Source organism: Chenopodium album, chromosome 3 (genome assembly GCF_948465745.1).
Source record: "Chenopodium album chromosome 3, dcCheAlbu1.1, whole genome shotgun sequence".
NCBI lineage: Eukaryota > Viridiplantae > Streptophyta > Magnoliopsida > Caryophyllales > Amaranthaceae > Chenopodium > Chenopodium album.
Window position 1 is genome coordinate 76,848,559 of NC_137836.1, and position 16,262 is coordinate 76,864,820.

General features: G+C 32.9%; 1 protein-coding gene across 2 annotated transcripts; it reads left to right on the forward strand.

The window, feature by feature from the left end:
* Positions 1 to 10,203: 10,203 nt before the first annotated feature.
* Positions 10,204 to 15,665, forward strand: LOC145617501 (uncharacterized). 2 transcript variants are annotated; one of them, XM_081672209.1, is made up of 5 exons: positions 11,792 to 12,141; positions 12,229 to 12,454; positions 12,530 to 13,007; positions 13,154 to 13,513; positions 14,806 to 15,665. In XM_081672209.1, exons 4-5 carry the CDS (start codon positions 13,154 to 13,156, stop codon positions 15,520 to 15,522), a joined length of 1,077 nt encoding a protein of 358 aa, XP_081528335.1. In that variant the 5' UTR covers positions 11,792 to 12,141; positions 12,229 to 12,454; positions 12,530 to 13,007; the 3' UTR covers positions 15,523 to 15,665. The 2 variants fall into 2 exon arrangements, with proteins under 2 accessions (XP_081528344.1, XP_081528335.1); XM_081672218.1 differs by lacking the exons at positions 11,792 to 12,141; positions 12,229 to 12,454; positions 12,530 to 13,007 and adding an exon at positions 10,204 to 10,429.
* The last annotated feature ends 597 nt before the right edge of the window (positions 15,666 to 16,262 follow it).

The window sequence follows — 16,262 nt, forward strand, 5'->3', positions numbered from 1 at the left end:
TTCAATTAGGATTCTTTAGAGTTTTAATTAGATCAAGTAGCATTTTCGACTGAAATTATATTATTTTATCTTCCAGTACGGTAAAATTATCATAGTTTCGAAAACGTGTTAAAAGCCAGTTTGGCGTCCAACCCCAGGCCTTGGCGCCTGGAACCAGGATTGGCGCCTGGCGCTAGCCACTGGTCCTGGCGCCAATGAGCCAGGGCTGGCGCCAAGTTGTTTCTGTGATCTTCAGACTCTGTTTTGATAAATTATCTTTTTTGGCCGATTTTCTTTATAAATATCGTACCAAAAACTCCGTTTTCGATCATCTACAATCAGCCATCACCAATTATCTCCAATCACCGATTATCAATTTTCTACAATCTACAATCAATAATCATCAACATTCTCCAATTCTCTTTATTCATCATCTTTCTTTCATCAATTCTCAATTCTTAATCTTTTGGCATTCTTTCTTTTCTAAACTTTGGTTTTCATACAAAATTCCGCATTCACAAGATCTAGAAACACCTAGCCATATTCGAAATTGCCTTCGCCCTAAACGTGAAAGGTTTTAATTTCTGAGGGTTTGGTCCCAAATCTCTCTTTCAATTATTTAATTTAATTGTTTTGTTTATTATTTTTCCTTGAAGTTACTAACGTGTGTATTTTGTTATTAGAAAAAGGTACGAGGCATCCAAGTAAGTACTTTAATGGTTTAATTGATTTTATGATGTAGAAATCATGTTTATATCGTTGTTATGATATTCCTAGTATCATGTCTAGGGTAACTTTAATATTAAATATGATTGTTACGATGCTTCCTATATTCTTCCTAATATTTATTCATGTTAGTATCATGTTAGGGCTAAAGCTTTGATTTTTATTGCTTAGTGACATGCTAGGGTTTGTTATTAATCTTGTTAGTATCATGCCTAGGATCTTGCTATTTTTATTATGCTTTAATATTAACATGATTATGATTATGATTATGATTATTATAATTCATGATGTTATTTATTTATTATGTTGCTTGATATTTATTTATTGCTTGATCACCTTTATTGTATGTTTAAAGGGAATTGGTATTTGCAATCACGCTTAATAAGATAATTAATAATCTTGTTTAGGGTTAATTGTGATTATAATTTCAAGTGATCGCCAATAATAGTTTATTTGTGCATTAAATTCAGCCAACATAGATTAAACAGGTTTAGGGTTAATTCTATTGATTGTATGTTAGTCAGAAAGCGCACATGAATACGATCAGAATAAAGTAGAGGCCTATTATTAGGGCAGGTTCAATCTCTTTTAGGTTGGATTTGTACCATCATCCCCGAACCCTTATTTGGTTCATGACCTTATGGAGTTGACGATCTCTTGGATCGTTAAGGGGTGTAACCTTCACCTCGTGAACGGTTTACAAGTTCCTTAAAAACTTGTTGGCGACTCTTTTGCTCTATCTTCTTCCCTTTTGGACGCCACCGTACTTTAGTGTATGATCACAGTGGGGTTCAAGCTAGTGGGATTTTAAAGGCTCGAAAATATTCCCCACAGGGACATACTAACTCAACAACACTAGTAAATTAGGGTTCGTTTGACATTATTGTAGTGTTTTTTTTTTGTTGTATAAAAGTATATAATATATGTCACATAATGAATAAAAAATTATTAAAACTTATTAAAATCATAATAATTTTAATAACTGACAACTGTTTTTGGTTTTTAGTTTTGAAAAAAACAGGAAACTAAAAACCAAAAATGATGTCAAACAAGCCCTTAGCTTTTTAGCGATATATATATATATATATATATATATGTGTGTGTGTGTGTGTGTGTGTGTGTGTGTGTAATGATACTCAACTTATAATAGCGGTTATTTAATAAGCGCTATGATGTGTCTATTTTATATAGTATTTTACCCCCGTCCCTTGGTCATAATTAGCAGTGTTTTTGGCTCTTTAGAGCCACTTTTATTACTAATTGGTTTTTTCTAGTGTTTTCGTAGATTTGGTTGACTTTTTCAGGGATTTACACTTTTGGAGTATTTTCCCGAAATATTTTGGAGCAATCACGAGCATTGGAGAAGCACGACCAGATTTTATAGCCCAGGGCCGGTTAGAGCCATTGAACCGGTGATTAAGGGCTCGGTATAGGTGATACCGGGGCATTTGGACCAAGTATTCAAGACCGGAAGAGAAAACCCAGATTGGCCCGAAGAATTGGAGCCCAATCGTAGTTCAAATAGTGGCCCAAGAGAGTCGCCCGGCCAAAGAGGCTAGCGCTCGGAGGCGCACCCAGCCGCCGAGCGGGAGAAGCAAAGGTCGGCGCCCGATGACGCGCCCGGCCTGGCGCGAGAGTCTACCTGAAGAGCAAAAAGGCGCGCCTGATCAGGCGGTACCTCGCCCGATCGGGCGCGTGTAAATATTAGGAGTTAATTTAGTTTAGGATTTGTAGGGGGTATAAATACTCCTCTGTAATACGATTTTAGGATCTCTCTCTTTTACACTATCTTTAATTTACTCTCTTAATTGTTTTTTTAGATTTCTTTCTCTTAAACCTTTGTTCTTAATCTACTCTTAATTCCAGATTTATTTTGGTAACGATTTTTCTTCTCTTAATCTTAGTAGTTTATTTTATTCCTTTGATCATGACTTGTTTTATTGCTTTGATTAGTTTAGTTTCTATTATGTGTGAGTAGTTTTCTTTCTAGGGTTTATGGGGATCCATAAATAATATGAAGGGGTAATTTATTGTTGTTAATTATCAATGCTAGATTAATTTCCTATTGATTAATTTAATGCTCTGTGACTAGATTAGGCCTGATCTTTTATGCATGAGTTTGACAATATTGATTCGAGATTCGACAGATGAGAATTGATGTTTAGGTATAGTTTCAATAGGCAGATTAATTTATAAATAGTTAGGTCGAGATTCGAAAGATGAGATTTAATACCGATAAATTAATTGTGTGATTATAATACGTAGCGAAAGCCCTTTATAATCTGATTAATATATGCATTGATGAATGATTATTATATTCTACCGTGGAATATTATTTATTGGTGAACCTATGCCCGAGATCCTTTTATATATTATTTTCTCCTTATTCTTGATCTCCATAGTTTAGTTTATTATTTAAATATAAATATTGGTTACCTCATAATCTAGATTATAATAGTTAATTAGGAATACAAAGATCCGTTTCTCTGTGGATTCGACCCTACTTCCCTATCTACATTAGTTAGAGGATTTAGGAATTACTTTTGATTTGGGGATACGACTGTGTTCTATTCACCTGATTTTTACTTATCTGAACTTAACTGAACTTATCAACCCTTATCTGAACTTATCTGAACTTATTACACCTTATTAACACTTATTTTCACTTATTTGACCTTATTAAACCTTATTAACACTTATAAGACATTATTTGATAACAACACTACTATTTTATGGTTTAGAAATAGTAAAAATTCTCCTTTGGTTTTGTTGTTGATCTGACTTTCATTCTCATTAATTTCCCTTTGTTTTTTTCACAAAAATAATAAACTTGTTGATTTGCTTAACTTTTATATAAGAAAAATTTATCTAGTCTTACCATAACTTATGAGTATAACGTTACTTTAATTTTATTTTTTATACAAATGTTACTTTATTCTTATATGAAATCATGATAATAAAACACATAAAATTTTACAAAAAAAAAAGTGAAAAGCAATCTTGATTAGTAATAACTCTATATAAATATAATAAGTGGAAATAAGGTGAGGAGAACGTTAATTTAGAACTTATTAACCCTGAACTTATCTGAACTTATTAAACCTGAAATAAGTGAAAATAAGGTGAATAAAACAGACCCGTACGTGTTGTTATTAGAAGAAAAAAAAATACCACAAACTATTGCTCATATTTTAGAAATTACCACCTCAAGTGTTTTTTTTTAAACCTCCAACATTTCTTCAAACATAAAAAAAAATAAAAAATATAAAATAAAAAAATAAATAAAAAAAAAAAAAAAAAAAAAAAAAAAAAAAAAAAAAACTCCCACCTTTGTTCCTAAATGACGGCAGTGTGTGCCTGCCACCAATTTTTCTTCTCTTTTCTTTTGAATCTTACTTTTGTTCTTCCTTCTTGCTTTCTCTTTGCTAACCCTTGTTACTAATCAATCACCGACCCAAATTCAATGCCAAATGATACATTTATAACTATTCTCTCTCTCCTTAGATCCTTGCAAATAAAAAAAATATATCAAATTGCAACCTTAATGAGCTGTAAATCACAAAATAAGAACCAATAATTTTGCAACTAATTAACCATAGAATCAACTCGCAAATTTAATTTATAAACCCTAACTTCAATTAAAAAAAAATGATTTTTAAACCCTAATTAAACAAAAACTCTCCATATAACATGATTATGCCCTCGATTTTGTATTGTCGTTTGGCTTGAAGAACAAATGAATAAAACCCTCAATTCGTTCACTTGCCAAAAAATTTTGCTCTCATCTTCGTTCTCAAAACCCTCACATGAAATTCGGTTGAGCTTTCCCAAACTCGATTTCCCGATTTGAATACAATTCAACTGAGATTTCAAGATTTGCGTGCTACAATAATCTGCACATTCATCTTAAATTTCAGGTTTGTTTCTCACTCATAGGTTGAATTTTGATATTGATTTTTTTTAGGTAATTTATTCATGATTTTAATTAGTGAAATTGTGGTGTTTAATCTAATTGATACTCATAATTTTCAATTATATGTGATTAATTGGATTCCTAGTCTGAAATCCCCTACCTAGGTTTGATTTTGATTGGTTTATGAATTTTTAGGTTGAAATTCTAAGCGGCTTCTATAGTTTTGATTGGTCAAACGGATGAATTTCCCCACAATTTATCAATTGATATTTGGTGCTCTATCGTTTTATATGATATAAATTTCTAGGTTTCTATGGTTGACTAATTTTTTGAAAGATAAAATTAATTTGAGTGATTGTTTTGTTAATGGTTATTGCCTGGGCTATATGTTGTCGCTGGTGTTCTACCTTCGTGATATAATGAAATTCTCGCATTTTCATCACATCATATAACTTATTCAAACAATTTACTGCTTAATTTGTTGCTACTATTATTGGACTCATATTGGAGAAAGAATTAACTGAAATTAATTTAGGGAAAAGGATGTGTACTCGGCTACTCGCATAAGAGGATAAAATTTATTCCTCATCGTTAGACAAAAATTTCCTATTAATTATTGATGATAAAATCTACTACCGTTTCTTTTTATTTGACACGTATTCCTTTTTAGAAAATTTTTTTAGTTGACACTTTTCCTATAGGAATAACTTTTTTACCTTGTATTTACAAGCTACCTCACTTGCTTTTTCATTCTCTCTCTCTTTCTCTCCTCTCCTTAATACATGTGCCTAAATCAAATGCGTCAATTAAATAGAAACGGAGAAAGTATTACAATTTAATATTTATTAAATCACATTTGTTATTAATATACTTCGATGTTGAAAATTTTATCACAAAATAAACTCTAGTTATTCTCCTGTGTTGTAAACACGCAATGTGAAGGCAACAGTCCAAAACATTATTACGAAGTATTACCATGTCTACATACATAGCAACTCTTATTAAATATTACACGACGTAAATTTATTGAACGAGAATTGGAGATAAACCCAACACTCTACCACATACAAAGGGAAACAACCTACTTGAAAAAAAAAACGAAGGGAGTACTAATTAAGGAAGCTACAACCTACAACAAAGACGACCGTACTAGTACATCTATATTAGCGAGCAGTAGGAAATCGATGATCTCGAAGAAGATCATCATGCAGTGTTTATGAATGGAAGTTTAACACATTTGAGTTCCATTGAAATACCGGGAGGAATAAACGTCACAACAGGCATGGGAGTGCAGTCATAGCCCGAACAACACCGGTACCCTTCGACGTATGGTATGCAAGATTGGTCTAAATTTCTACAAGAGTCACCATTTAGACCATTGCCATTCTTAGCAACCTCTTGTAGCAAAATGCTTGCAAGAGGCTCAGGGAATAGGTCCCGGACTTGCCGGATTTCGGGTTTCGTTTCGAATATTCTTGCGTTAGCAACTACCATAAGGGTTGCCAAAACTAGCAAAGTTAGTGCCTTTTTCATCTCCATTTTTTTCACTTTGTTTCTTATTTTTTTGAGCTCTTGAACTTTTTTTTTTCTTTTGTTGTGTTGTTTACTTGTTTGATGATGAATAAGAAGAGAGGAAAGAGTCCTTTTATAGACGGGGTCGTGTACGTGCATGGGTTTGAATGTTTGATGATAATAAAATACGGACTAGCAGATAAGGATTACCCTTGACCTCGTACTACGTTATATTTATTGATTACTTTATATAATTAGGACCTCATTTAAATTATATTAGCAATAACGAACAATTTTTTACTGCCAATTCAACAACAATTATATGTGTCAAGGCCTTGTATATTGCGTTAATTAAATCCTCGAGGGCCTCGTGGCAATGATATTTAGCAATGTGAAGTGTTAATTAATACTCTCCCCGTCCCTTAATACAAAGTCTCTTTTTAGTATTTATTACTCACATAATAAAGCGAAAAAGACTTAATATTAAGGGACGGATGGAGTATTATGTTGAGAGATCGAGATGCCTACTTCAAAGGGTGATATTGATACACTAATCTCCAGTCTCCAACTGTAATCATTTGCGGTATCATTCGCTTTTCCCTGATTTCCATAAAAGGTATGAAAAGTTGAAGAAAATTCAATGGTAGTCATTCTATTATACTCAAATTTAATTACCTGATTTTTTTTTTATTGGTCAAATTTACATAATAATGAAATTTCTTTTTTTTAGTTTTTTTTTTTCTCAAAAATTAATACTTTTCCAAACTTAAAATAATTATTTTTTTTTCAAAAGAATGACTTAAAGATTACAAAAGGTGTTTTAAAGTAATTTGACCAACAAAAAATAAATCAATGAAACGTGAATATAGTGGTAGTCATTTTTGAGGATGACTACCATAAAAATATCAAAAAGTTGATGCTTTGTAAGTATCTGTTTGAACAATTATACTAGTATCATGACTTTTTTTTTTTTTTTTTTTTTTTTTTTTTTTTTTTGTGTATCAGTGGAATTTCGCAGGCGAAGTTAATGAATTTTTGTTCATTAGGAAAGAAATAAGTACTTGTTATGTTGTTAAGATAGTTTTATCATTAACATCCGTAGTACTTGTGGACCAATCTTGCGTTAGAGGAGTGAAAGAATTGAAAAATGTGTTGTTACGTACTTCAAGTCATCTTTTACCTGGTTCAAGCTATCCAAGTAATATATGAGAAATCAAAGAAGATACAAAAGAAATTGTTTAAGAAATTGACATACCCATCTAGTTGCTAATATTTTTATTTACGACCTCTATTTCTTATTGTTTGGGTCTAGTCCATTGTCCTAAGCCCAGTGGCCTGAAATTACGAAAATACCCCTCCATGATCCAGTCCATCATTAGTCAGAGCAAAGTACGGATTTACCCCTAATCTGTCCAATTAAGTACAACTTATGCCACCTAAAAGTACATCTATAAATAGCTCTCCAATCATTGATGATGGTAACTTTTTCCTAATTCTCTAATCTTCTCTCTCTACTTTCTCTCTCTAAAGTACTCTTTCTCTCTCTACTTTCTCTCACTAGAAAGTACGTTCGCTGACTTAAGCATTGGAGGGGCTTTCCCGGGTTACACCCCCGGGGCAGTTAACCTTCTTTCTCTTTTGCAGGCCTAGCTCTCGGACAGCAAGGCATAGCTGAGGGAAATTTGGACATACATTGGACATATTTCTAGGACATCTTGATTACCCTTACTACCCTAAGACTCACAGGAGCATTTTGTTTCCAGAAACACTTATTATGTGTAAGAAATGAGTATTATTTATGGGACATAAAATAATCCTTTGTTACACATAGTAAGAAACAGAGGTAGCTTAGTATAAAATTTGGTCTTATTGGTAAGATATCATAAGTCTTCACAATTTTTTGCTGACATGGTAACTCCTTATTAATATACTTGTATGTTTTAGGGTAGTGAATAATATCATAAGATGACTTTGTGCATATCCGACATTCCGACTTATTAGAGGTATTATATTGAAGGTAATTTTGGAATATCTAAAAAGCTAGAAGTGATTTTTAATATTCATGGGTGACATGTATTAGATCTCTATATTATACACGGCCCGGGTAAGGATAACTAGTCTCCACTATTCGTTAGAAAAAAGAAACAGAGTCTCGTCAAAAAAAAAAGAAGAAACAGAGAGCCGTTTACCATTGTTAGACTAAATGGGTCTCTAAGGTGCACGGGCCCATTGCTTTGGTCGACAAAAACAGAGAAAGATACGGGACTAGTAAACTAAGAGCACTCACATCAGTGAGCAAAAAAAAAAATGCTCATTCTCTCTCTAGCTACTAGCTTTCTCTCTCTCCACACTCATGAGCATTTTTGGTGAGCAAATTTTATCCCACTAGTGATAAAAAAAAAATGCTCATCATTCTATCTCCTACTTTTTCACATACTCTACCAACATTTCTCTCTCTTACACATCACCGTATTATTATTAATTATGTTTTGGTTAGTGCTATTAAATTACAATTATACAATTATTAATTAATAATTACAATTTCTGTGAATTTTGAAACTATACCAAAATATGTCAAAATGGATCTCTATTTGTATGGAAAAAAAATTATAACCGTTGGTAATTTTTTTTTTTTTTTTTTAATTACAAGTCGGCCAAAATAGCCGTTTAGAGTTAATACCTTTTTAAAACGGTAACAAAAATCTGATTAGGTGAAGAGGGCTGTCAGGGACGCGTGTCAGCTCCCCAATGGTTGGTCTGACGCGCCCTGTCAGCGGATGTCCTTAATTTTTTTGGCTTCTTAGCCATCCAAAACGACGTGTTTTGGTGTTGAGGTGTTGTGGGTGCTTCCCAAAATTCGTCATTTTGGGTGTCAGAAGCAAAAGAAAATGGCGCCACTTTGGAGGAGTTGTGGGGCCCCACTTTTACTGTTCACCTTTAATTTTGCTCATTGATGTAGTAACTTTTTACCTATTTTTGCTCATCAATTTTGCTCATGAGCAAAAAAATGCTCACTGATGTGAGTGCTCTAAACAACTTTTTCATTTTGGCTTAAAAGCCAATTTTTTCGCTGACTAAAAAGCCAATTACCAAACACATTTTTTGGCTGTTTGACCACCTAAAAAAGCCAAAAGCCAAAAGCTAACCAAAAAGCCATTAAAAAGCTAATTACCAAATAAGGTCAATATCTTCTTTTATTGGAGGATTCCTTGGACTAAGTGAAGAACAAGTAGAGGACTTTTGCGACTTTCCGGCACGTTTCCAAAAAGACTCTAAACTCATGGTAAGTTGGTAACAAAAGCTCTACAATCTACAATAATACACAAAATAAACAATCTATAATTGTTATTTTCAATTTTAAAGTCTATACTAGTTACAACATTACTACTTCTATAAATCTACTATTTTTAAAGTATAATTCTATTGCAAAAAATTATATTACACATAAAACAAAAATCTCAACTCTCCAATAAACACATATTTGACCATACAAACTTCTTCTAATTATCAATTAAAAGACCAAGTAAAATATTTAAAATTCCAAGTTTCTACAATTCAATTTGTAGAAAAGGATCGAACACAGGACATGAGGAAATTGCTGCTCTAACATTCACCACCTTACCAATGTGCCAAACATACTCAATAGATTATTTGCCTCACAAAAACTGTTTTAACCCTTATTTATTTATTTTTTTTATAAAAAAAATTAAAACTTATAATTTTTTTCCAAAAAATCTGTGGGTTCAATGAACCCCTTTGAAACCCCCTAAATCCGCCCATGAGTCGTAGGGAGCTAGAACGCCAGTAGCTAATTTAAGTGTACTTGCTCGTCTACGTTATTGTACCTTCTTTAATAATTAGTACTCCCTCCGTTTCCATTTGTATGTTAGTATGAGTATTGGGTTCGTCTCCAATTCTCATTCAATAAATTTCATGTTGTGCTATGCGAGTGTAATGTGCTTTTGGGTATGTTCTAGCTAGTGTTCTACACTTGGAGCATGTTTGGTATGGGCTTTTTATAGGGCTAGAAACGGAATCGGGTTACCGTTTCCGTTAGAAGATGTTTGGTTAAAGAGTTAAGTAATAGAAACCGTTTCCCTCCTCTAACCCATTCCATTACTTTGTTTCCACTGTGAAATTTGGGGAAACAAATCCCCTTTCTTTCCTCTATCTATTCTCTCTCCTGTCATACAACAGATCACCCCTCAAAATCCTCAACTTTGATCGATCGAAGCCACAATTTCGCTGAAGAGCCCTAAATTTTCGTACTTCAAATTTCCAGAAATCCACAATCTCAAGGTTTGATCTCTCACTTTTTTGATTAAGAACCCTAGATGTTGAGTTTGTGTTGAATTTATATAAAATTTGTTTGATTGATTGTATTTTGATTTTTCTACTGTATATCGAAAGATTGCTATTTAGGAGGTATTTTCGATTCATGCTCTTAATTTGATTTGCGATCCATATTTTTTGTTTGTGTTGATTGCTATTTTCGATTTATGGTGTTAATTTCTAGGGTTTTCTGTCCTAATTTTTCATTTTTATTTGGGTTTTATTTTTCTCAATTGAATCACCTGCTTTTTGTTTCATGACATTATTGCTAACATGATATCAATTTTCGATTTTATGCTTAAATTAGATGGTATATATAGCTATTATTGCATGTAATTGTTGTATATTTTGTGTTTTCCCCCAAATTTCGATTTATGCTTAAATTATATGGTATAATTTGCTGTTATTATTTGGCTTCTTTTATCAGTATTGTTGAAATAATACTTACTGATTTTTTTGTTCTGCAAATTTTGATTTTATGCTATTATTATTTGGCTTTTTTCCCCCCAAATTTGATTTTATGCTTACTAGTAATACAAACTGATGTCTTAGGATTTCTACTGCTGCATTTTTTTGCTGGTTATTTTGTGTTACTCCCCCAATTTTTTTCCATGATTTTGGTTTACTTTTGGTGGGTTGATTGTATAGCTGGGGATTTTTTTGGATTTTAAGTGCATTAGGAAGTTGCTTGTTTAGAATTTTGATTTCTTCCAATGATTTCTAAAAGCTTAAGCAATTGCAATAATATTCTTCCCTTGAATTCATGAAATCATAATCAAAGTATAGTCCAATTGTTCAGATTGGTTAAGAAAAATATGACTGAGACTTGACAGAAACATTGAGTGGTGGGACTACAAGTCCATATTTGCACTAGGTAAGCCAGAATATCCCCTTTGCAACGATTTAGGCAGCTTTAACAATAGATAGTTAATATTATTAGTCAATCATAAGAGAAATATTCAAATAAACTAGCTCATGATTACTAATCTCCTTGGGAAAGCATCCCATACTCAAGTTCTCGATGTGTTGCAACGCAATCTTTATGCAGTTGACTGTAATCTTGGCTAATAGAATATGTGACATTCATCTCGTTCTCTAACGTATCATGAAAATTTTTCCGTTTGTCAGGTTCAATTTCCATTTGTTGTGTTTCTTGTACAATGGCTCGACTTATGCGTTCTATAAGGAAGAAAAAACTAAAACAAATACAATTAGTAATTGCAATGGTTATTATTATGTTAATGATGTATTGGATGTGGTATATAATTTGCGTTGTTACAATAAGGGGGGTTCAAATAAAAGAAAGGAAAAGAAACAAAAAATTGTTACGAATGTTAGTATTGAGAGGACTTTATAGGGAGAGTGATGTGAAATGCAAGAGTGAGCTTCGCGTTAATAGAAGAACTTTCAATATTATTTGTGAGATGCTTAGAGACATTGGGGGTTTGAGTGGAACAAAAAACATGTCGCTTCAAGAGATAGTTGCCATGTTTTTATACACGTTGGCTCATCATAAGAAGAATAGGTCTATTGGACAATACTTCTTTAGAAGTGGAGAAACCGTGAGCCGACAATTTCACCTTTGTCTAAGGGCTTTTCTCAAGTTGCATGAAGTACTACTTTACAATCCCACACCAATATCGGATGATTGTGAAGATGAAAGGTGGAAATCTTTCAAGGTATTGGTATTTTCAAAGCCCCAACGATTTGCTAGGATTTTCTTATTTTTGCTTGTTTGTAATTAATATTTTTTCCTATTTTTGTAGAATTGTTTAGGGGCATTAGATGGGACTTACATTAATGTAAATGTGCCTTCACAAGAACGACCAAAGTATAGAACAAGAAAAGGAACAATTGCTATGAATGTATTGGGTGTTTGTGCACCTAATATGCAATTTATTTATGTTCTTCCTGGTTGGGAAGGTTAGGCCCATGATATGCGTGTACTTCGAAATGCTCTTTCTAGACCAAACGGTTTTAGGGTACCTCGAGGTAAGTGAAGGTCTTTTTTTTTTTTTGTGAGTTAGTTTTGGTAGGTAGTAATCATTTTGTTTAATAACTTTGAAGGTAATTATTATTTGGCTGATGCGGGGTATACGAATTGTGAGGGTTTTCTTGCTCCATATAGAGGTCAAAGATACCATTTAAAAGAATGGACGGATCGACAACCCGAAAGTGCCGAGGAATTCTATAACATGAAACATGCTAGGGCGCGAAATGTGATTGAGAGATGTTTTGGCCTACTTAAAGGAAGATGGAGTATACTTAGAAGTCCTTCATTTTTCCCTATTCGAACTCATGGACGTATCGTGATGGCTTGTTGCTTATTGCATAATCTAATTAGAAAATTCATGCCTACGGATGATATAAAAGAAGATGAATTGAGTGAATCCGATGATGATTCCGAGAGTGATTCTGATGATGAGAGGGAGTTTATTACAAGTGTTGCTACTTCAGATCATTGGACCAATTTTAGAAACACATTAGCCCAAGATATGTTTAACGATTGGAGGGCGAGAGGTAGATATGGTCAATAACACAAAAAGTATGATATGCCTTATAATATGTTATGTTCTGTTCAGTTCAAATATGCCTTATAATCTGTTATGTATGATATGTTCTATTGTAATTAGCCTTGTAATTTGTTATGTTGAGTTCTAATATGCCTTTTAACCTAATTTTTTTTTGTAGATGGAGGCTAGTCAAGCTAAGGGTGAGGCAAGCAATCGAGGAAGAGGCAAAAATAAAAGGTATTGGACGTATGAAGAAGACGCGGTTCTAATAAGATATTTGCATGAGTTGAGTTGTGATCCGAAGTGGAAGTGTGAGAATGGGTTTAAGAATGGTTACATGAATAAGTTGGAAGAGATGATCAATCGTGTACTTCCTAATTGCGGCTTGAGAGCGGTTCCCCACATTGAGTCAAGGATCAAGCATTGGTCGGAGAAATATAGTGCATTGGCGGAAATGTTATCCACCTCAGGATTTGGATGGGATGCTGAGAAGAAGATTCTACAAGTTGATAAGTCGGTGTTCGACGGATGGGTAAAGGTATGAACTGCTTCTGTGGTATTAGCTTCTGTATTATCAGCTTCTGTATTATCTGCTTCTGTGGTAACTGCTTCTGTATTAACTGCTTCTGTATTATATGCTTCTGTAGTCAATGTATATTTTGTTGCTACCTTGCTGCATCCCCCTTACATTATGCCTTATATATTCTCTCATTACCTGATTTTTTAATGAGTTTACAGCTCAAGACTAATTTTACTGATTTTCTCAACAACATAAATATAGAATAAGGGAGAAGGGGAAAAACACTTCAAATTGGAAACTGAGTAGAAAGGGGATACTTTAATGAGAAAATTTTGCTCATTAAAAATTTTACCAATTTATTTTTATTACATTAATGCCTCCTTTATATTGTATTGAAAATGAAGTAATTTGACTTTCAATTGATTCATTCAGCTTTGTCTAGAGGGCAGTGATCATCACCATTTTGCCTTTGATTAAGTAATGATGGTTTGAAGGTCAAATTTGGTTACATGTTCAGTTAAAAAAAAATGGGTGATAGTTGTTTCAGAAAAAAATATTAAGGTAGAAATGATATATATCAGGTACATCTGGACAAATATTTCTTATTATTTATAATAAAGAAAAGTTTGCTACTATTACTGATAAAGATTGTATTGAGCATTGCTGTGCTTTCAATATAATTTATATAAGAAAGAACAGCAAATGATAACTTGCTTATTATATAAGCGTAGACATTGTGTCTATTCTGTCTGATATGTAACCCAAAATTTTCAGTTCTCATTTGTGCCTTTTTATGGGTATATTTTAATGAGTCATCTGAGAGAAACTGAATATCTGGAATCGGCTTTCAGGTGGAGGTGATGCTTCAGGCTAGCTAGCTTATGCTTGAAATCTGGTACTTAATTATTAACTCATGAAGAGACTTGTTGTATCAAGGAGGACTGCAGTATTTTACTGTAGTTTTGTTACTTGCAAACTGTATTAGTTGCAATGTTATTTGACATGAGTGGAGTTAATGACTCGAATGAAATGTTAATAAAGAGATCCAAATACTGGAAATATTTTTTCTTAAAGGGTACCCTTGCATGTCATTATTGAACAGTTCTGACGTTTATTGATTCATAGGTTCATAGTAGCACAGAAATCAGTGTTGATGCTGCATCTGTTCATCTAATTTAAACTACTTCAATTTATCCCTGTTTATGTCAGAATTTTAAAAAGATAGTTTAGATCAGAAATTTTAGCAGAATTGAAGGTCTAGTATATGCATAAAAAATATTAATTTAATTGTTTTATCTCTTATATGGCAGACTCATAAGAAAGCTAAGGGGTTGTTTGGAGTTCCATTCGTTCATTATGACACTCTAGCAGAAATTTATGCAAAAGACAAAGCTACCGGAGATGCAAGTGAGTCGTTTGTTGATGCTATAGAAGATATGGATCAAGAGATTGATAAGCAACCATTGAATGTCGAGAGTGATGAAGAAGATGATGTGAATTCTACTCATTCGGACACTTATTCTTCTACAAGTCAATCTAGAAAACGGAAGATAGAGGATGATCATTCAACTCCTTCAAAAATGGCAAAAGTGAAGGCTTCTACGATTCATTCTTCCGCAAGTGATTCCACTACTCAATCCGGAAAACGTTCTACAAAGGCAAAGGAGGCTAAGGTGAAGGGAAAGAACAAAGTAGTTTTGAAGAGTTTGTGTAGGAATGATGATGATGATTTGGTGGCCTCCCTCCATGATGTATCTAACAATTTTGGGAAGATATTTGAAAATATCAATGTTAATCTTGGGACTATGGCTAGTGCATGGTCTAAAGCGGAAGAAAGAGAGCAAATAATGGATGAAAAAGTGAACAAGGTTTTGGATGAGGTGATGAAGTTAGATGGAATTTCTCCATCCGAAGCTTTGGAGGTTGCTACAATTCTCATGGCCGAAGAACATAAGCTTCGCATCTTCTATCAAGCCCCAACTAATATGAAGAAACAATATGCAATTGATCTTCTTAAGAAGAAGTAGAAAGTTTTGTCCTAAGTTGTTATTGGAGTTAATGTTTCAATGGTTTTTGAATGTTTTTTTTTATATAATTTTTTTTTTTTAGAATACTAGAATTTCAATGCTTTTGTAATCAACAATTTATGTGACTTTGCCTATATCTAGCATATGATATATTATGGTAATATATATATATATATATATATATATATATATATATATATATATATATATTATGGTAATTAGTGTTGCTCTACATTGTATAATGTTTAGCAAAAGTTAGCCAAGATAACAAAAAATAGAAGGAAAGGTATTTGTTTCCAAGTTATCTATGCCAAACAAGAAGAAAGGGATTGGTTATCATTGTTTACGTTTCCTTAGTAATACCAAACAAGTAGTAAGGGTAACACTATATATTACCCTTTCCCCTCCTAATTTGTTTCCATTCCCTTACATTTACTAATTTGATACCAAACACCCCCTTGGTGTTTAAGTTCGTAATATTAAGTTGTGATTATTGTTGTTGTTGCCTTTGTTGGTATTTTACAATCAAGTATTCAAGTTTCTTTGAATGATTTAATAATAGTTATTCTTAAAATGACAATTATTAGGAAATTTTGACAATTACCACCTTCTGTTTAGTTCATTTTAGCAATTACCACCTTCTATTTTCAAAAACATCAAAAGTTACCACCTTCTTGCCTCCCAACTACCACATGACGTCATTTTGGGCTCATTCTTTCCATTTCCTCCCTATTTCCCTC

Bases quoted from the DNA above. Each gene is read 5' to 3' on its own strand.
- LOC145617501 (XM_081672218.1), top strand. From the start codon at position 13,154: ATGGAGGCTAGTCAAGCTAAGGGTGAGGCAAGCAATCGAGGAAGAGGC. The intron at 13,514-14,805 runs GTATGAACTGCT...CTTATATGGCAG, and splicing joins TGTTCGACGGATGGGTAAAG to ACTCATAAGAAAGCTAAGGG.